The sequence below is a fragment of the Sesamum indicum genome, linkage group LG9 (assembly GCF_026168435.1).
Source record: "Sesamum indicum cultivar Baizhima isolate 11 linkage group LG9, ASM2616843v1, whole genome shotgun sequence".
NCBI classification, from domain to species: Eukaryota; Viridiplantae; Streptophyta; class Magnoliopsida; order Lamiales; family Pedaliaceae; genus Sesamum; species Sesamum indicum.
This window is the reverse complement of record NC_142665.1, coordinates 20,668,992-20,690,800: the sequence shown is the minus strand read 5'-3', so window position 1 is coordinate 20,690,800 and position 21,809 is coordinate 20,668,992. Positions and strand designations below refer to the sequence as shown.

The window sequence follows — 21,809 nt, the reverse complement described above, 5'->3', positions numbered from 1 at the left end:
GTTTATGATCCGTTTTGTGTTTAAACTTCTTGCTGAGATGTAAAAGTTTTCCAGGTCTTTGTTCCTCTGTCCAATTGTCATTTTAACATTTGCTTCTCTTTCCCTTCTAAAACTAATCTCTTGAGCTGAACTCCTGTGAACTCCTAACGAGTGTTCTGCTAGTGGAAACATAGTAGGAAATTATCAATGTTGCATTCAATTTATCGAGCCATCACCAGTAGCTCAGTCTAAAAGTGTCAAAAACAGGTATACTAGGACAAATGAAATGGAAAGAGTATTCTAACTCCCAATTTGCAGATTGTTGTCCATTCATCTCCTGCCTTAACATCTGAATCCGAGTGTCGCTTTGTCGTTTCTCCATTTTCGCTTACAAGTCATAATTCCTGAAAATTCTTCTGATTCAAGAATTGTGGCAAAACCTATGAATGTTGCTCTGGGAAAAGAATAATAATAGAACTAGAGTAATCAGTCCTTGCAAGTTCATGTATGTGCCTGCATAGTAGAGGGAAATGATTTCTTCATGTTCCTATGATTACTAGTTTTTTTCTTTCAGGATCTACAAAGGTGCTTTCTGATCTGCACAAGTATGTCATAATAGGTAACCTACTCTTTCCAGTATATTCAATCCTCTTATTGTTCAACTCGAATTTCATAATCTATTTTCTGCTTCTATGCAGGGGTGTCACTTGGTATTGCTGGTTTAGTTATATCATCCATCATCATTTTCTACATCAGAAAACAATTTAAACTGCAGGAGGCTGACCAAAAAAGTAGCAAAACATCGACAAGTTTCTACTCAGCCATGGATCTCTGGCTCCAAAGAGATATAACTACAGGGAAATCAAGAAAATAACTAATTCCTTTGCAGAAAAGCTGGGGAAAGGAGGATATGGCATTGTATACAAAGGTAAGTTACCCGATGGCCAGCTTGTTGCGGTTAAGGTCTTAACTGAGACTGATAACAACACGGAAGAATTCATTAATGAAGTTGCCAGTATCAGTAGAACCTCCCATGTAAACATTGTCAATCTACTGGGATTTTGCTATGACAGAGAGAAAAGAGTGTTAGTCTATGAATATATGCCAAACAAATCATTGGACAAGTTCATCTGTAAGAGTGGATCAACTGATCCAGGCTGTCAGTTGGATTGGGAAACATTGTATGGAATTGCAGTAGGCGTTGCCCGAGGTCTTGAGTATCTACACAGAGGTTGCAACACAAGGATTGTTCATTTTGACATCAAGCCTCAGAACATTCTTTTGGACGAAGAATTTTGCCCGAAAATATCTGACTTTGGGCTTGCTAAATTGTTCAAGAAGCAGCAGAGTATAATATCAATGCTTGGGGCAAGAGGGACTGTTGGATACATAGCTCCCGAAGTTTTCTCGAGAAACTTTGGAGCAGTTTCTCACAAGTCCGATGTGTATAGTTTTGGAATGATGCTTCTTGAAATGGCTGGAGCAAGAAAAAATGATATTGAGGCAATTGAATCAAGCGAAGATTATTTTCTTGAGAAAATTTACCGACACATTGTACTCAAGAATGAAAAATTAGATGGTCTCATGACTGAAGAGCAAGAAGAAAGTGCAAGGAAAATGTTTTTGGTAGGGGTTTGGTGCATTCAGACTGCTCCATCAGACAGGCCACCAATGACTAAGGTTGTGGAGATGTTAGAAGGAAGTCTTGAGTCTATACAAATTCCCCCTAAGCCATTCCTCTATTCTCCCAACTTGTCAGGACCACAATTTTCCTCTTCAGTTTCTGTAGATGCAGACGCAGAAATATCAACGGAAGGTTAGCTACTGGATGACAATTTCTTTAATGTCCAACTCTGCCAAATTATGTTGCATATTCTGAGATTGTTTGTAGCAAGAAAGAGAGAAAAGAGAAGGCTAGGACTTGGTCAATTTTGCAACTTATACCAATTATTTCATAGACATTCTTTTTCTGCTGTGTTTTCAAGAACAAATATAGATACAGTAACATTTACTCTTTAACTTCTGTACAAAGAATTGTATATTTCATTTCCATCCCGTTGGTTCATGAATATCAAATGAATATATATTGATAAGTTATGTATTATGAATGATGAATTAGATTTTTTAAGAAAAATATTGAATTGTCTTATTTACAAATAAATCATAATAAAATTAACATAATCTTTTAATAGAACGTGTTGTAAAAGGTTTAAGATAATTTGGAACCGAAAATTATTTCATACGAGAAATTTGCATATTCAATTTTATGGAAAACGAAAGGTATAATTAACTTGAACTTTATGAATTCATTAAACTATATAAATTCACCACTAGAACTAATTAATTGTTGATTGGTTTCTTAAGTATTCTTTATGCATTATTTTTATTATAAAGAATGTATAAATTCAATCCATTTTGGAAATCATATTATTGCAGAAAGAGGCATTTACTTACAGAAGATGACTGGAAGGCAGATTCGGTAATATCTTTTTGGACCAGTTGGGGATGTTTCAGAAAGAACAGCACAAAACTTGCTCTGTAATAACTCATCTGTATCTTAATCACTTCCTACAGCCAATGTATCATCAAACTTAAAACTGTTTTTAATCTGGGCCCAGAGAAGCTGCAGCATTTTCTGAAATTGGTTCTATGGAAGCTGTGCTCAGTAGCTGGATCTTGACATCAGACGGCACCCTGTATCCTGGCGGCTGCCCATTACTGGTCTATACTCGGTCTAGTTCTTGAGGACAGCCAGAGGAAATCAGGATGCCGGAGAACCGAATCTTTGTTCTCAAGAAAACTCAACAGGCTCTTGACCTCACTCTCCGCTGGTGATCATAGTGATTATTCTTTGTTTGAGAAATTTCAGACTGAATGGGCAACAACTGATTATCAGAAATATAAGTCAGCCTGCTGGGTACCCTGCTGCATTATTTGATTGTGAAAAACAGGGGTTGTCCCGGATGACTATTTTTACCACATATTCAATTTCTGCCTGGACGAGGTTGGCTGGCCGCTGCATTGAAGCGAAAATTCTAACTGTAATAGAAGATGCAATGGAATAAAATTTTAGCCCTGTTCAGAAATTTTAGATTAATTGTAAAAAAATTACAATACTGGATATTTGGCTAAGTTAAGTAAATTATAAATAATCTTTACATCTTTAAATATATATAAGAGAATTTCCTCTTCAACCACTAACAATCTTTGAAATTCTCAATCTTCTCTACATGCAATTACAAAAACACAATGACTGTGACTAAGAACAATTAACTGCCGAAAGGATTATTTTAAAGTAGAGGCAAGAAAAAATTATTTTAAAGCAAGTATAAATATCAGCTAAGTTCATGTGCGTATGCAATATGTGTCTCTATATAGTGCATGCAGATAGTATATGCATTAATAATGGAGAACCAAAAGTACAGCCCTTAACGTTGAAAACTTAAAATAAATGTAAATAGTTTTTTAGATGTATATTTTTGGGTAAGTTAATTCACATCCCTGAAGTTAAAACTAAATACACAAACATCCCATGCATTTTGCAATACTACAGGTATACCCCCTCGAGGGTGTTAGTGTAATGTACCTTAAGATATGTTATAGGCGATGTACTTGAAATTACAACCTCCTAAAAGGGGTGTAATCATAATTTTGTCAAAGGCATGAAGTGTTTATGTATTTGAACCTAATTTCAAAACATGTCAAAGTGATGTGTAATAAACTTAAATGCAATGTGCTAATTCTACTATATTGATATTATCTATACTATTTTCATAAGCATCAAATTGTCCACTCTTCTCAACTTCCACAAATTTAACTTTTTATAACTTTCTTTATTTTTCAACATTTTAAATAATTTTAATCAAAATTAAAATATAATTTTAAAAATAAAAGTTAATTAAATTATTTAATTATGCAACACACTAGTTTAACATTAAAGAGCACCTTATTTGGCACACTCTCGTAACAACCTCCACGTCCCGCATTCCTTTCTACTCTCTCTCCAACTCCACATTTATTCATTTTCTCTCTCTGAAAGTGATTCTTATTACTTTTCAGTTTAATTTTGACATTTTATTCATTTTGTCACAATATTTATTTTCTCTCGATTTATTCTTTTAAGTAATTTCCTTTTTTATGTACTAAAATTTTATCTTCATTGATGAAACATAAATTCAAATAATAAAAGTTCTGAAATTCATTATTTTTAACTTTTAGATGTTTATGCACAGACATGAGTGTGTCACGTACCTGAATGTCAGATCTAGAATGCGATGGTTGTTATCAAACCATTGGAAAGAGAATCCAAAACCAGCGATTTCATACCTATATGCAAAGCTGCTCATTAGAATAATGCTAACTCTCTGCTCAAACTTATCACCACGAAAGTATGTTAAAACAAGCATATAGATATGAGCCATACCCTTTACATGTGTTGCATAGTTCTTTATCCACCATGTTTCACTCCAAAAAAAAGAATTGAAAGAGTTGCAAGAATATACACGTTGAATAGGCTTACCAGCTTCTGGAATCAATTCTTCTTTTCTAAGAGCTCAGCCTGCAAATTTGTGCGATAAGTGAATCATAAATGAATCGGAGGTGCAGATATCCATCATCCATGACATAATGATGAAGTTGGAAAGTTGTCAGCTGATGCTTTCAGTTTATGCAATTGATCACAGAGACTTCAACTAATCTATCCAATCATAAATAATCATCACGTGGAAACACATATATTGAAAGATTGTTGTGTCAAAAATAAAAAGGCAACATAGAGGTTACCAGCTCAGATTTTAGATCACAGATTGCCTGCTCTCTTTGATTGGCGAAGAACTTCAGAGACTATTGGAGAAAATAAAATCAATTAGGCACACAGATCTCAGTCAAACAAGCAAAAAGATGGCTTGAAATGGATGTGAAAATTTACTTACACCAAGTCTCTGGATTTCAAGAGACCTCGATAATGCCTCTTTTTTACTCAGCAAATTTTGTGCTGCTGACTTTGGGCGTTTGTAGTTTTTCCCACGATAAAGTATTATTGCATGCCCTTCTTTAAGCTTAATTACGTTGACAAGGATCCCACCACTTTCTGCCTCAAGACATTTCGCTGTGTGCAAGACCTGCAAAAGCTTTTTCTGCATTGTAATCACTTTAACAATTTCTCTGTGCTTCCAGTGTTGATGTATTCCTTCTATGACACCATCATAAACCCCACGCCTTCCTGAAGCCGTAACATGTTATATGATAGCAAATATGAGTGTATAGGGACTTAGAAGCATCAAAACAACAAAGGAAAAAAAAAACTTTATCAATTTAATCTTGTTAAAAAACTCAAACTGAAGTCTCAAACTCATTGCCACACAGTCAGGAAAAGAAAAAAAGAAAAGGGTTCCAAGAACCAGATAGATCCAACCTCTGAACTCTATTTTTTTTGCTGCCTCAGCTTGACCATATGAATAAAATGTGTTGTCAAATTTAATTGAGAGGCAGAGACGCAGTTTAAAGCTTCAGTATGAGCTACCAACTGACAAGTATAATCTTAAGATTCTTCAAGTGGTAGTTTTAGAGGCTAAGCATTTTCATTCTAATAAAAACCAGGATTTTGAGTTCAGTGGACAGAAAAGGTCTATGCATATCATCATCCATGCAAGTCGCGAAATTAAGGGGGGAATGTCACTATATCAAAACTTGTATGTGTGCACTTATTTCCAGGTCAGAGGACGCAGCTGCTTCCTGCTTACTCTACTGCTTGGCAATGTTCCATTAGTTGCCTATGGTAAACAGCAGTTAGCATTAAATAAGAAGAGAGAAGAAAACCAAACCGTGAGGATGGGAAGTGGAATAAGAGGAAAGAAGTTTCAGAAACCCATTGTCTCTTGACAAACATTTCAAGGATGGCATGGTGATACTGCAGATTTCTAAAGATGTCTGATCGGAGAACTATAATGGCCAAAAGCAGCTGTTTGTACTGCATTGAAGACCACTTTCTTAACATTCCTTGCTGATGAAACAACTGAGATAGGCAGTGGCCACTGCAATTCTGTTGCATGGTAAAAATTATTGTGCTCCCTTTGGAAGAGATCCATTTTTTTAGATATTTCCTAAAATGTAGGACTGATTAGGCTTACTTTGGGTTAGCCGCTTGAAGAGGGGTTATCCAGTCTAAATTTTCTAGCACTCAGGTTGTATTAATTTCTGCTATTGGAGTCCTTAAGATTCCAAGGATGAAGACAGGAAGGATTAATTGATATTGAACAGGCTGAAGGAATGGAAATATGGGGTGAACTGAAGTTCATTGGTAAGACTAAGGGGAAGGAAGTCTTTGGTTTGCTGAAAATAATGCACAAAGATATTTCTCTGGTAGGAGGCTGTAGCATTTTCTACAAGGATGTACTTCTTTCCATAAGTAAATAAGTGTAAACTACAAAATAATTGATGAGATGCTGAGATCTCTTTTAGTGCCAGTTGTAACAGTTCTCGGAACATTATATACAGTTTATCCTCCTTTCCTGTCACTTCTACACTTAAAGAAAGGAAATAGGTACTCGTTTTTGGAAAAACCAGTCTTGTGGTTCCATTGCATCCACCATATGGTGGATCAGTATCATTTTGACAACAAACAAAATCTGAGCTTTTGGTCATACTATTTGAGAATACTTCATAAAAGGAAAACACTGATCAAGATCGAGTATTATACCAAAGAAACTTATAATAATTAAATAACAATTATAGTCGAAGACCCAAAGATTCACTAACAGAAAAACATAAGTAACAAAAGCTTTTTTACTTACCAAGCACTAAGCTGCTATCAATTTTCAATCCCATCTCCCTTAGACATTGTCTCTCCTCTTTGGAGATAACTTCCACATCTGGATCTTGCTCAGAAAATCTCGATGCATTTTTTAGTTTCTCTAGTCTTTTAGCCGACTTCTCTATCTTTTTCTTAAGCTACAAGGTAAAAGCTAATAAATATCACCATTTTAGTAGTAAAATATAATGTGAAACAAGAACACAAAATCTTACAATATATAGCTTTCGCTCTTGTTCTTTGAGTTCCTTTTCCAGTCTTTCCCGTTCTGCTTCCAGTTGAACTTCAATCTCAGTCTCCCTTTTCTTGTGGTTCCCAATTTCTGAGTGAATATGCTGAAATTCTGATAAAGTACCCACAATCCCAGAGTTAACTGAATCTTCATCACTGATGGAAAAGGCTTCACTTGCTTTTAGTCTTGCAGTTTCTTCCCGAAGTTGGCATCTTGTTAGCTCCATTTCTCGTTCAGCCACTGCTTCTGCAACTTCAGAGGGAACAAAGTCCTTGCCTCTATAAAGAATTATCAAGTACTTATTACGCAGTAAAAGAACTCCTCCAGTGAGATTCTGCATCAGAACAATATAATTATAGATAAGCACAATGTTCTTTCTGCTTAAAAGTTCATAAGGGTAAATTTGACAATTTCGACTCATCGACAGGGTCTAGATACCTTATTCGATGATAATTCTGTTATTGTATTGACTCATTGATGGGGACCCCATAAACCAATCCTACCAGTCTAACCCATGTGAAGTTATTCCAAAATCCAAAATAACAACTTCTGCAGGCTAACCTTAAATCAAATAAAGCATGCATGCATAAAAACTAGGGCGTACATATATTATCATTCATTTTTGTATTTTTAATTATGCTAAAAGTATAGTTTCTTTCTCTTCTCTTTCAGAGGGATTCCGGAGTCCTGAAATTCCTGATCTGAGGAAAGCATACACCAAAAGACATTTTACATGCATACACAGATATTTCCTCTTTTTTTCCTTTTTCTTTTTTTCTTTTTTTTTTCAGGAGCATAAACAGATATTTCAGACCAACCAAATTATCACATGCTGTGGTTTTGGTTCAACTCATCAGAGTGTAACAATGGAATAGGCCAAAGTTATGGCACATCTTGTTGGTGAAAAAAATTGAGCATGGGCATCAATGTGTGCTATGCTATTAAATCTCATGAAGCATTTGATTGATCTCATACGTACCCCAATCCAAATTTTCAGGCGTCCATTAATCATACCAAATAGAAAAGAATGCTAGTTTCAGTGAGTAAATCATTTAACTATTTCTTCTTCAAGTACATGACCAACAATTAAGGCATGGTCAAATAACAGACAGAGTATCAAGGATAGAATGCTCTCGGATTTCATACTTGGTGCAGGTAGCAGGCCAATCATACACACATTGGCATATAGTGGAAAACCTCAACGTTTGACAACATACTGCATTAGACACATCAAACATCCTATTTAAATCACACTTGCCTTAAGCTCATTAGCCATTTGCTCATTATCTGTGTTTGGAATCCCCCACTTCAAAGCAATCTTTGCTATATGGCATTTTTCCCACAATTTTAGGATGGCTGCTGCCAATCCTTGCAGTTTCCTGTTTCTTCCTTCAGGAAACTCAAACAAAATTCAGTTAGAGCTATAGGCACAACCATTTACAAAAGTAAAAACAAAATACACATGCTAGTGACCAACCAAATGTGTCAGACAAAAACTGAAACTTTCAAGTAAATCAATGTATCAGACTGTAAATGAACTTATAGTATGACCTAACAGTGATCAGTTTAGAATGATCTTATACAAGCATAGCAGGAAAAGTACCAAGAACAAAATGAGTCGGTAAAGGACGAGCAAGCTTCCTCAGATATGTAAGCTCAGCATCTGTCAGCTTCGATCTAGTAAAAGGTGGACAAAGCCTGAAAGGTGTCTTAAATCCAGGAACAAGTTCTGGAAGCAAGTCTGCGTCAACAGGCAAAGGCTTTTGCATCCACCAATCAACAAAGCGTGGACCTAATCCATCCAATAATCTATCAGCTTCTCTTTCATATAGTGATGGCATGTGTAAACTTTCCCATTCACCATCTTTTTCATGGATCATTTCATCTAGAGCACTACCATCAGGACTTACTCGGGCTACAGTTGTAGTATTTTGGTGATTCATAGTGGAGGAAAAATTTTCTTCATCACCGGCAGACTTGCCATGTTTGTTCCAAAAGTTTTTCGAACCTGACTTGTAATTGCACCCTCTATAAACAGCAAGAAAGTCTTTATTACTCCAAACGACAACCCCTCCTGTCTTCATCTGCTCAACAAATAAGTAATATATTATGCATGCAACCAAAACAATATTTCTAGCATAGAACAAGCGCCGATTGGGACCAACGGAAGGTGATAGATATCTACTTAAACAAAGTCTTTTCACATTGATTATGTTTGAAAGTTGGGATGACATCTGGCAGATAAGGCACTTCCAGAAAGGACCCTAATGAAAAGATATAACGACAATCATGCTCAAATCTAACTCACTTGAAGACTAAAAGAGTACCTAAAACTTATCATGGAATGACAACTTCAATAACATCAGCATAATAATACAAGAGGTTCTGGGGGAAATCTAGAGTTGCTCTTTTGCAGTGTCTAAACTACCATTCTAATCTTCCCTAAGAATGATGGCAGACTCAAACTACCCACAATATTTTTATAGTTAATGAGAAGCAATTAAATCCCTGACCTCAACGATTTCTCGTGCTCTATGCATATTTCGGCACAAGGGGAGGTCAAATTTAAGCAAGGCTAGCTCGTTGTTTCTCCAAACAAAATGAACTTGATCAACAACAGCTTGAGTCACCCCAGCTTTCTTAACCTTCACCCATTTTCTTATTGTTGCAGCCTCACCCCTCAGCCTTTCCAGCAACATTTCATCAAGTCCCAACTCATCAGCTCTCACTACCTTCTCCTTCTTTACCATCCTAATAACCATTTTCTCATGCCTCTGCCATGGCATTTCCTTCAATTTCACTTCTTTCTCAACCTCAGGCAAAGGAATATCAAATCCATTACTTTCCCAACTCTCCTGTGCTGCCTCAGATTTTTCCTCAACTTCAGAACCATTTTCACAGTCCCCATCTCCCCAGAGAGCTCCTGGTGCAAATCTGAACTTGAGATTTTTAGGGTCGTTTCTGGTTTCTTCTAAATTCTGGTTTTCTTGGAGCTTTTCGATGCCTTTAAAGATTTTCTTCATCGCCACCTTACCTCTTCCACCCCCCACTTTTCCAGTCAAATCCACATCAGGATGTTTTCTATTTTCACCAAAAGTGGAATCTCTGTTAGTTCTTGACTTCCTAAATTCCATGATTTCATTGGGCTTAACCAGAAGAGTTCCATTCATCCATGGAGCAGTTGGACCTTTGATTCCTGAACCTGAATGTGAAATAGGTTCAGAAGATTTTACATGATAATCCATCCGTTCATGTTCAATGCTTCTGCCTTCAATTTTTGTTCTGTTACCGCCATTAGTCGGAGAGCTAGAAAAGACGATGAAATTAAACTTAGGAGGACCAAAAGTGATAGAGCTAGTTGGAATTTTTGCGGAATTGCAAGGGAAAGGAGAGATGGCGATTGAAAAATGCGATAGAGAAGGAGAGGTAGACATGGGATCACTATCGATGAAAATATCTATAATGAAATATCGCAGAAACTGTTTCCAAAGGTAACTCAGTCGCACAATCTATTAAGATGGGAATTCAACATTTACGGGGGCCTCCCGTCGTGATTTCCGGCAGTTGCAGCAAGAAGGCGGCGGCGCCACCACGCCTACACGGCGGGACTGTTGGTGTATTGAACGGGCAGCGTCGTCTGAGGTGGAGAACGCAGTTTATCTGATTTCTCATACAAAAAAGTCCTTCAATTCACCGGGAAGAAGCATAAATAAAATTATTAAAAAAAGACAAGGAACTTTTATTTTAAGTCAGAAATTAATTTATTGGGAATAATATTATTATGACTTTTTATTTAAATAAAATTGAAAAATAAAGTTTTTTCTAATCAACTAGTCGTCGTGACACACGATTTTTACGTAAAAAAATTTAAACTGTAAATTGGGATTGTGAGATATGAAAATGGATGCCTGTATAAGTAGTTTAAAAAGAATTATTAATTATTTTATCAAATTTATTAGTCATATTTTATTTTTTTATGAATGAAACGGGCATTTTAGTAGGTCGGAAAAATATATCAATTGAAATAAACGGTAGAAAAATAAAAATAAGTATTTATGAGAAATGAGATTAATGGATTACAGAGAGAATGGAAACAGGGCAAAGGAAGAAGATGACCATTGCACCATTATGAAATATTCGAATTTAACCCATAGCTACTGCTCAGGGAACAATTTGTAACCACAACGTTACCAGATTCTGTCATTAAAATCCCATTGAGATAGTTATATTCAGAAAAATGAAAGGTATCGGCACGATCAAACAGTTTTCCATCAAACGAGCACTTATACAGACATGATATCGTTCCATTAGTTAAAATCACGTCCGAAACATCAAATTTCCTACTAACATAAGAATCTGAAAGTGATCAAGCAAAGTACATGCAGAGAAACAGTCCCAGGGAACTGGTAAATCTGTTTTTTCTTATTCCCCTTGTCTAACAAATACTAGATCAGAAACATCAACTACCGACCAAGATCATGTACATTAAGCACACACATGACAGGAAAAAACCAAACGAACCACCAAAAGAGAGCAGAAGACTATAGGACTTATTTTGATGTGAGCGTACGTTATATCTTCTTGGCCTCATCTTCCACTGGATCACGAAGAGTTCCAAACATCCAGTCCATCCATATTGTGTAGTGTCCGTAATTGTGGCGGTACGTGGTGTGGTGAATGGTATGGTATCCAGCACCCATTACAGGCCATAGTTTCCCGTGTATGCAGTCGTGAATGTTTGCTGTCCATATGGCCTCTATAAAGAGAAGGGCTATGTGCGTGCTGAAATGCATTGGCACTAGGAAGAGAGCTATAACGTGGGGTATCGCCTGCAGTATACCATCCACTGGATGGAATGCCAGACCTAATAGAAGCCGAAATAATATAAATCATACTTAACAAAAGTTGAAATTTTCACAACATTACGCCAAAATAGTAGATTGAAGAGGAGTTGAAAGTCCAGACAGATAAGATTGCTTACAAGATGTTGAAGATTTGGGCACCAACCTGCAAAATGTTTCTTGTACAGTACATATTTATTTATTTTTTCAGCTTGAGAAAATATTACAGTTCTGTTAAGTGGCAGGCAGATATGTAAAAGCGCTCAAGGTACATGCGTATTTGAAAAAGTACCAAAAAACTCTCAACATCGATGCAATACACTTTTTTAAGTAGGATTAGAGTGACAACATCTCGGCCAAGCAATAGCAATTTAATAGAAAGTGAATAAAGTCTAAAAATCTTATAATATTAAGTGGAATAAATAAAATTGTGAAGCCAAAGAGAACAAGGATAATAAAGGATTCGTGTGTGCACATATATAAAATGGGCTTCTATAAGCATTATAAGCCTAAACTTGACTGGTCAATAGGTAATGGACTCATGTTTACAAATAGAACCTGAGATGAAATAGACATTATATTTATCATAAAATTCATAACTTCTTTCTTAACATTGATCCTATTGCAGAAAGATATCAAAGTCACAAGACCTCCACCTGATTCAAGTAAGCTTAGGCCATAACAAGTTGTGTTTTTATGGGGAAATAGTATATAAGAATCAAAATGTTTATATAACTCATATACAGAGTAGCTGAGGGTATGGTACTGACTAAATAAAAAATGTGAAGTCAGTAAAGATGATTTTTTTATCAAAAGAAAGTTCACTTAAAATTCTTATGTCATACAATAAGGGAACTCTTGTGTAATATTTTGGGTAAATTACAACAATCTCCCCTAAAGTTTGGCATAATTACGAATACCCCTTATTGTTTGAAAAATTACGAATACTCCCCTGATTTTAACAGCCGTCTAACAATTAGCTCAATCCGTTAGGTTTCCATCCATTTTTTATGATAGACTGACCAAAATACCCTTGTAAATTAAAAATTATAATTTTACTTATTTTTAAAAAAAATAATTTTTTATGGACTAAGTGAATAATTTTTTAAAAAATTTCATCCATCCCATTCAATTTTTTATAAGTTTTTAATTTTTAAAAAAAATACAGTAAGAGCAAAGTTGATAATTTCATACCTCCATCTAAGGATTATATAAATCAAACATTAGAGGGGGGTATTTGTAACTTTTCAAGCAACAAGAGTGTATTTGTAATTATGTCAAACCTCAGGGGAGGTCGTTGTAATTTACCCTAATATTTTAAACAGTTCCCTCTTCTGTCTGAGCAGCAACCCCCGCTGTAAAAGAAGTGCTGATTTGACGAATTGCACAAGTTTAACGTTCAGAGAGAAAAGCACAACATAAACAAGAGATAGAAATCCAGACAAACTCTTCTCCTTCAAGGCCAGGTTACTTGTAGCTTTCCAACTAAACTATCAAATCTTAATGCAATTCCACTAAGCCCAAAATGGAAAGTGCAAAATTGCCTTACTAAAGCCTCCAGAGGATGACTCTACACTATCCGAACAATTGAATCCTTATTACTGATTAAGTTCAAAGAGAGGGGATAAGAAACAACAAGACTTACCAGCAAAAGGGGACAGTGTATTTTGCTTGTTATAGATGTGATGTGTTGCATGAAGATACTTATAGAGAGGTTTTATGTCATGTAACTCCCTATGCATCCAGTATATCCCAAACTCCACAATCACAAGATATCCAATGAGATAGCCGATGTAGGCAATCCAACCAACATCACTTATCCTCGAAAAGCATTTAGTCCATCCATGTTCAATCATGTATTCGGAGACTGTTGGAAGAGCACAGTACCAGGGCATAGCTTTCATGGCAACTCCTATCTGCAAAAGCATGGCCTTTCTTGAAGGAATGGCATCTGCATCAAACAGTTTATCAGTACAACATTTTCCTCTAAGCAAGTGAACGTAGATATATCTGTTAACAAAAAAATAAAACATATATGCTTCAGACAGTTTAATAGTCAAAAGGAGCATATCAGAACACAGAATTGAGAGAGAATATAAATTTAACAGCACCCATATTAGAATGGCACACCGAGAAAAGAAAGGCGGGCACATGCACTATCACAAGATCGTAGACTAAATATTAAGTGAACCCCTCAGATATTGTCCTCACCAACTCAATTAGTAGCATATGCAGGGGCCAAATCAGCCTCCCACCGTGTAGTAGCTTCCAAGACAAAATATTGTGGAATTTTCACTGGATGCTTTTCATCTTTCAAGGCAAGTGAAAGTTCCAAAAAGAAAAAAAAGAGATGCTCCAATGTAGGGTAAAGAAAATTTTGTGAATGAAGCAGCATCAGCAAGCCAGGATGTGGACTAAATTATTTCTGGCCATCCTCCGGTCTGTAGCAATTCAGATAACTCTTACATCTCTAGATTTTCATAAAGGCACTCCAGTCTCCAACCGTAAATGTTTTCCTAACTGAGTGGTGGGTCATAGGTTTGTGTTGAATTGGGCCTTAAAAGATGTACAACTGCTTTACAGTTACCTGTTATTTAGCATATATAAGGAGAATGACACAACATCAACTTTACAAGTTGAATTACCAATTGCTGTATATGTACTAAACAACAGACATGTCTGGTGCATAAAGAACTCAAATTTGGTAATTTCTAATTAAATTATATCAAATTATCCAAAATATGAATCCCACTCTATTAGGAATCTCCAGCAAGACATTCTCATGCCTAACCTATCCTAATGTTCCTGAAAAGGGAAAACACTTGCACCATAAATCATGTCATAGAATGAACTTTCATACCATGATTTAAATGACTAAAGTTTATTCACATATTCACTGTTTCTTTCATCTGAAGAAAGATTTATCCAAGAGAGCAACTCGAATAGAAGAGTTCAACGAGCAGTAGTTCTTATCTTGCAATTTCTAAAGTTTGCAACAGCTCAATTTCTCCAAAGGTTTTCCCCAAGGCACAAACCAGATCACCTACTATTTGGAGATAACGTATATCAAGCATTACATACAATTAGCAAAGAGAACAACTTGAGGTGATCTACGAAAAGGGGACCCCATGATCCTACAGTTCCTCAACGTGGGAAGATCCAAACCACCATGTCAAGCTAGTAAGATACAAGATCAAATTGTTAAACCATGATGAACACGAGAATGAAATCCAAGAAATCTACAGACCAGAATTCAATAACATCTTATGAACAAGACCAGTAGAAATAAATTACACACTGGAAATAAATCAATGCAAAGAATTTAAAAAGTATCACCGAAAATAAGAATCTATGCTTTCTCTAAACTGAAAGCCAAAGAACCAGAAACAAAGATGAGATTCAACATCTAATCAGATTGCGAGTAGATGTAGCACAGGAAAGTTAACAAAAAACAAATTTCACAGACCTTTAGGAACATAAACGTTGCGCTTCAAGTGGTAGATATAGAAACACCATAAGATCCCGGAGAGCAGATAGAGCAATGTCCCAGCAATGTAGTTACGAAGCCACCCTCTGTAGAAGTGAGAGAGCGGGACCCACCACTTATCCGGCAACAACGAACCCAGGACAATGTCGTTGTACCCCGATGTTTCCTCCACGAATGACTTCAAGTAATCTTCCATCGCGACGTGACAGATTTATGGTTCCAGCGGCGTCCGGTGCCTGCCGCAGCTCACGGCGGGGACAAGAGAGAGTGACAATCTGGAAAGGACCGTCAAGAATATCAGGTCGTCAACTCACGGGCCGAGTGGGTGTGTCATATGCTGTCCTGTACTCGAATAGAAATGCTTTTGTGATTTATATATTTATTTTTGGATTAAATTTATGTTGGGCCCCTACATTCTAGAATTATTGCAACAAAAAAAAATTCCTTATACTTTTAAAACCTTTCAAAATACCCCTTATTTCAAAATTTCAATCATTATAGAGAAAAATATCATTAAAAAAAAGAAATAATTACACCATCATTCCTTGAAGCTTTGTATAATTACACATAGAGTTTTTTTAGTTTGAAAAATTACATCTAGTACCGTTGACGTTTGTTTGTGTCTAATAAATATATCCCTAGTTGGTTGAAATTTATCAAGTTTAACAATATTAGTAAAAAAATTTGAATGCAAATTAATATTTACCCCCAATTTATTTATTACTTACTTATTGCATATCAAACAAATCTTTTCTAATCGAAATACCCATATAAGGTTGATGATATACTTCCCCACATATATTAGTGTGTGAAATATAAAAGAATCATTTAGACATACCACGAAATATTATTAATAAATCAATTGGGGATAAATATAGATTTTTATTCAATTCTTTTTGCTAATATCAACAAATTTGGTGAACTCGACTAATGAAAAATCCATTTGTTAGACAAAAATAACTGTAATGAGTACTAAATGTAATTTTTAAATCTCAATAAATCTATGTATAATTACACAAACATTAGGGGAAGATAGTGTAATTCTCCCTAAAAAATGAATGCATTTTAAATATAAACATAATTAAAGAAAATATTTAACAATTAAATTTTAAAAAAAATACAAAAAAAATCCTAAAATCAAATAATATGACACATTAAATTAGTTCAAAATTTAATGTAAAGAGATTTTTTTTCTTTAAAAATTTTATTTTTATATAATCTCCTTTTTGAATGCTTTTTATTAAAAAAAATTGTTAATGTTAATCTAATTTAAGTAATGTCATAATTTGTCAATATAATGTGTTGCACATATTTTTATGTTTGTTCAAACTTACAATATAAAGAAAATTGTTATATTCTTTCAATTAGTTTTCCATGTGAAATAAAATATATGCATTAAAAGAAATAATTTATTTTAAATACAACATTTATCAAGACTATAGTACCGATCGAAACATTATTTTATACACAAAGACTATATTAAATTCTTTATAATTGTTAAATTTAAATAAGTAAATAACAACGAGCTCTTTATTGCCATAATTATAAATACCTTTTTATTTTTTAAAAAATTACAAATATTTCTTAAAATAAATGATATCAATACCCCTTGTGATAGCCCATTATAAAAATATTTGATTAGACAATCGTTAATTTCACAAAATACGAATAACTCCGACAAGAGAGCTTTCTGTACCTTTACCTTTAAATAACCTACCACACTTTGATGAGATTGGAAGTTTAAATCTTGAATATTTCATCCGATTTAATCTACACATGATTGGCCACAAATTTGTAAGGAACCAAAATCAGGGGATTGCCTCCATTCACGAGGGTTTAATAGTCATTCAACAACAGATGGATCCGGGTTCTTTGCTGCTAAAATACTCACTACCATTACCATAAAATGGTATTTCTATAAATACCTCATCATCAATTTATATTCCATTTTTAGCAAATTTCCTATTTACCCTCTTTACCTTTTTATAGATTTTAATTGGGTAAAATTTATTTTAGTTCCCGACATTTCTCGTGTAAAGCCAAAATGTGGCGCAGACAAAACCTTTGCTTCATTCACTGACAACTCAGGAAGTTACCATTTTTAATTAATTTTAAGGGTAAGTTGCAATTAATTCTCATAAGATTTTTTAAAAAATATAAATAAAATTATAATTACTAATCCACAACGATATTTTGGTCAATTTATCACAAAAAATGAATAGAATCCTAACAAAGACTAACGGATTGAGCTAGTTATTGGACAAGCGTTAAAATTAATAAGGTATTTGTAAAGTTCCAAATAACAAAGAATATTTATAATTATATCAAAAAAAACTCGTTGTAATTTACCGTTAATCTAACGAGTATCATCTGCAACCAACTCAAAACAATAAAAAGAAAAATAAAAATGAGGAAAATAAAACGATATTAAAATATAATTTCATCGGAGGATGAGTGGGTAGCATTGGCTTTGTAAAGATTTTCAAACAGCTACATACTTTTAGGCATTATTTTTAGCATGCCAAAGTTAGGTACCACTTGATTGCTATTTATTGTAAATAATAATTATGATACTAATATTTAATTATATTATGTATATGTGTACTTATACTAGCTGATTAATATAATTAAATAATAAAATACAATAACTTTTTTTAAAAATATAACATAATTATAAATACCATTCTAATTTTAATATTCGTCTAACAATCAACCCATTTCGTTTTTTTTTTTGTTGGACTGAAATTGTCTAGCAAATTGCGACCATTACTTTTGTTAGTGGTATGACTGTATGTCACATGGGCACATATAGAGCTCATGTAAGACCGCACACAGATTTTGGCATAATACCATGGGACAGCCTCGTAATGTTCAAAGGTAATTTGAATAGTAATTTAAGAATGATCTTTGCATTCAACCTCCGTTTCAATGCTTTACATGATGATATTCTAAGTGAAAATGGGTAGTAATTCGCGGTAGAGGACGTGGTCGTCACCCCAATTATTATGAAATTCTGATTTCTAATTCTTTTCTATAAGTTTATACTATTTATTAAGGTTTCAAATTTTAATAATTATATGATGGAGGTAAGCATTCTACTTTGTTATATATAAATTCCAAAATATACTCTACCTAGTAAAGCGTCTTAATATATATATTTTTTATCCCGTATGATAAAATGTGTTGCATTTTTGGTCCCACGTTTACTGGCTTAGCAATTTAGTCTAATAGGGTAAATATTGTAGCATTTTTGGACCAATAGGATAAAGTTTGGTCCCTAGTATATAAAGTCGTGGCACATTTGATCCCATAAAATATAAAGTTGTAAATAAAGTCGTGGCACATTTTGTCCCATAAGATATAAAGTTGTTTATGTTCTATGGGATCAAATATGTCAAATGCTATTTTATGGGACCAAAAATGCTACAATATTTATCCTATGAGACTAAATATGCTAAGTTTATAAACTATAGCACCAAAAGTGTAACATTATATTATATAGGACTAAGAGTGTAATTTTTGCTGGAATAAGACAATGCGGCTGCGGGACTGAAGTAAAATATATAATAACTAGTGGCTGGGAATAGATTAAACTACCCTGGCATATACTTATTTCGTTTATCGATAATCATCTTTTTAATTAATTAATTATATAAATAGTTTTCTACTTATGTACATTTAAAACTAATTTATTTTATCAATCACTTATTTTATATATATATATATTTATAAATTTTATTAATTGAATAAATATATAGAAGCTAAAATTATGCATTCAATTAGTAATAGAAAATAACTCAAATGCTCATACACGCATCCACAAATATGAAATGCCAATATATCCCCTCAATTAAATTAGAAAGGAGATTGTCCCTCCAAAATTTGGGACACATGCCAATACAGACAAAAGAAAATTGATAATTAGATTTAATTATATAAATATTTTATATTCTTTGCAAAATTATAAATAGTTGGGGTAAGTTTTTAATTCTAAATGGGTGTCAATATAAAACATAATTATAAATTCAAGGAATTTTTTTGTAATTAATTCTACAAATAGCATAGAGTATTGTGTAATTAGTTAAACTTAAACTCGTGTTTTGATATAATTTATCCAGAGAAAAATAGAAAAAATATATATCTAATAATTTTAAAATGTATTATATTCACCCTGTAATTAAATTTAAATTACAAAAGGAGGAAAATATTTTCGACTTCCTCCGTAACAAAGAATTAATATTAATCACACAATAAATGTATTATATTTATGATACAATTAATTTAAATTGGATGAAATCTAAAATTTTCCTAATTAAGGATCAAAACCTAGAAGCTGCGGACCCACCCTCAACAATGGTCCAATCGTATTGGGCAGAAATTTCCTAGCAAAAAGGTTACACATATTAGTCTTGTTTCCATTATACATGCACTCCGACCCGAACCGAATTTGATTCAACAACTCCACTCTCACGTCGATCCACCCGAATTTCCTAGGGTGCGGTCCGCCCCGTGACCAGTCAACCCAGGTAACAGTCCGGTTCGAGTTCATCTCCGGGTAAAGAATGTTCGCCAACGTCGGCAAGTAGTGCTCGTCGTTGTAGCAAGGCGGGTGGCAGAATTCACGAAAGACCGGGTAATATTTCTGGTCGGAGACGACTTTCAGGGCCAGATCGCGGTGGAGCTCGAACCACTGGGAGCCTTTCCGCCACTGCTCGATGGTGATGGTGGGCCACATTTGGCGGTTGTACCGGCCGCGGCCGGGTTTACGGGGGTCGTCGAATGAGCCGAGGAAGCTGTGGTTTGTTCGCATGAGGTAGTCGTAGACTGTGGTGAAGTTGAAGAGTGGGATGCATGAATCTGAAAGGAGGACGAAGCGCTGGTTGGATGGATCAAGCAGTGCATTGCCGAGAAGTCTTCTTTCTGCGTCGATCATTGACATTGTGCCCCAATACACCGGCTGCATAGGAAGAAAAGATCAGATATGGTATGTAAGGAATGATTGTGATTGTGATTCAGATGGAAGTTGGGATACAGAATCAATAACAATAGTAGGATTTATGAGGTTTTCAGAATATTAAATTTTTACTCGAATTAGGCTTATCCAATCAAATAATCACAAAATAAATATAATATATTTGTTATGTCATTAGTTCCTCTCTCTTAATTATATATCAATCCCACAGTAAATATACTACACTTATTATATAATTAATTTAAATTCAATCAAATGCAATTTTAATTAAACTTTTGCTAATGATCGTGAGATTATATCTCAAAATTTGAAGTTATGGTCCCAGTTTAGATCCTCTACTTAAAATTTGATATTTTATTTTGTATTCGAAGTTCAGTATATACATGCTGTGAGAAATTTTAGTTTAAATTGAGTTTGGTCGAACTTAAACGAATTATTTGGCAAATATACGTGTATAGAACAAAAATATTTTTTAAATATATAAGTGAAACAAGTTTTATACACGTGTATTTGTAATAAATAAAGTATATATAAAATGAAAAAAAAAAAACAGTTTTAAATAGAGATTAATGTAGAATGACTAACATTGGAATTCAATTATAATTCAGACATTATTATAAATACAAGTTTTTGTGATTTGATTTAGGCAATTATAAACATTCACTCACCTGACTAGGAATTCTTCTGCCGTAAAACGCAGAATCCGGAGGCACTGAATCATTGTAGGAAGGATGAGGATGGACATAAACGGAGTACATCCCTTCATGCCCCTTGAAAAACCTGTCCCAAAATGGAGAAAGCGGCAATGGCCCGGGCGTCAAGAACATGAACGCCACCTTCTGCTGCTTTCCAGGGACGTCTTGATCAATCCCTGGAACCTTTGATGCTCTCATTAGCAACTCATCGTCACTCATGTTGTGCATGAGGCCCAATGTCTGATTATTCCCCATAGAAACGTCAATGATCATGTAATTCGATGTTCCATTTGCTAATGCTGTCTGAGGTGGAGGCGGAGGGGGTGCTTGTGGTGGTGGTGGAGGTGGCGGCACCGGAGGTGATTGCGAAGTTTGGTTAAGTGGGAGTGAAGGTTTTGATGTGGAAGGGGGAACGAAAAACGGGAGGGATGGGAAGGTGAAAGGAAAGGTATTGAGACATAGGGTGGATACGACACCAATTGATATACCTAAGATGAGAAGAAACAAATGAAATAAACGATCGGAGAGCTTAAGATTCATGTTGGAAAACTAGGTAGTTAATTGGTCTATCTACTTGGCATACGAGGCCGAATCCCATTTATATTTTCTCATGCAGTGCATGAATAGACGCTTGGAACGTAGGTTTTGGGAGTTTCCATGTAATAATTTCTCGTGTCCTCTTTGTCTACACTTCACTTCATATCAATTCCAGCCCAAAAGTCAAACAGGTGAAGTTCAATAAATAGACAAACAAAATACAAAATAGTGTTGGTGGGGTGGGATCTGATGATGAAT

At 34.7% G+C, this 21,809-nt stretch overlaps 3 protein-coding genes and 1 pseudogene across 8 annotated transcripts; 1 reads left to right on the top strand and 3 right to left on the bottom strand.

Annotated features, from left to right (window-relative positions):
* The first annotated feature begins 145 nt into the window (after positions 1-145).
* Positions 146-3,131, top strand: LOC105178346 (PR5-like receptor kinase; annotated as a pseudogene). Its single transcript, XR_016067254.1, has 3 exons — positions 146-598; positions 678-1,795; positions 2,416-3,131. The product of XR_016067254.1 is annotated as a PR5-like receptor kinase (transcript).
* Positions 2,486-10,726, bottom strand: CRS1 (maize chloroplast splicing factor-like protein). 5 transcript variants are annotated; one of them, XM_011101239.3, is made up of 10 exons: positions 9,533-10,726; positions 8,623-9,103; positions 8,278-8,408; positions 7,003-7,353; positions 6,771-6,927; positions 4,911-5,200; positions 4,762-4,821; positions 4,499-4,537; positions 4,231-4,305; positions 2,486-3,018 (listed from the first exon to the last, which is right to left on the bottom strand). In XM_011101239.3, exons 1-8 carry the CDS (start codon positions 10,451-10,453, stop codon positions 4,511-4,513), a joined length of 2,418 nt encoding a protein of 805 aa, XP_011099541.1. In that variant the 5' UTR covers positions 10,454-10,726; the 3' UTR covers positions 2,486-3,018; positions 4,231-4,305; positions 4,499-4,510. The 5 variants fall into 5 exon arrangements, with proteins under 5 accessions (XP_011099541.1, XP_020554718.1, XP_011099540.1 ...); XM_020699059.2 differs by having other exon boundaries at positions 2,486-2,995; XM_011101238.3 differs by having other exon boundaries at positions 4,403-4,537; positions 9,533-10,725.
* Positions 10,727-11,302: 576 nt separating this feature from the next.
* Positions 11,303-15,709, bottom strand: LOC105177929 (delta(7)-sterol-C5(6)-desaturase). Its single transcript, XM_011101240.3, has 3 exons — positions 15,327-15,709; positions 13,506-13,811; positions 11,303-11,883 (listed from the first exon to the last, which is right to left on the bottom strand). The coding sequence occupies exons 1-3, from the start codon at positions 15,541-15,543 to the stop codon at positions 11,591-11,593; spliced, it is 816 nt and encodes a 271-aa protein (XP_011099542.1). The 5' UTR covers positions 15,544-15,709; the 3' UTR covers positions 11,303-11,590.
* A 3,902-nt stretch (positions 15,710-19,611) lies between these two features.
* LOC105178347 (Core-2/I-branching beta-1,6-N-acetylglucosaminyltransferase family protein) lies at positions 19,612-21,698 on the bottom strand. Its single transcript, XM_011101813.3, has 2 exons — positions 20,988-21,698; positions 19,612-20,304 (listed from the first exon to the last, which is right to left on the bottom strand). The coding sequence occupies exons 1-2, from the start codon at positions 21,552-21,554 to the stop codon at positions 19,660-19,662; spliced, it is 1,212 nt and encodes a 403-aa protein (XP_011100115.1). The 5' UTR covers positions 21,555-21,698; the 3' UTR covers positions 19,612-19,659.
* Between the last annotated feature and the right edge of the window lie 111 nt (positions 21,699-21,809).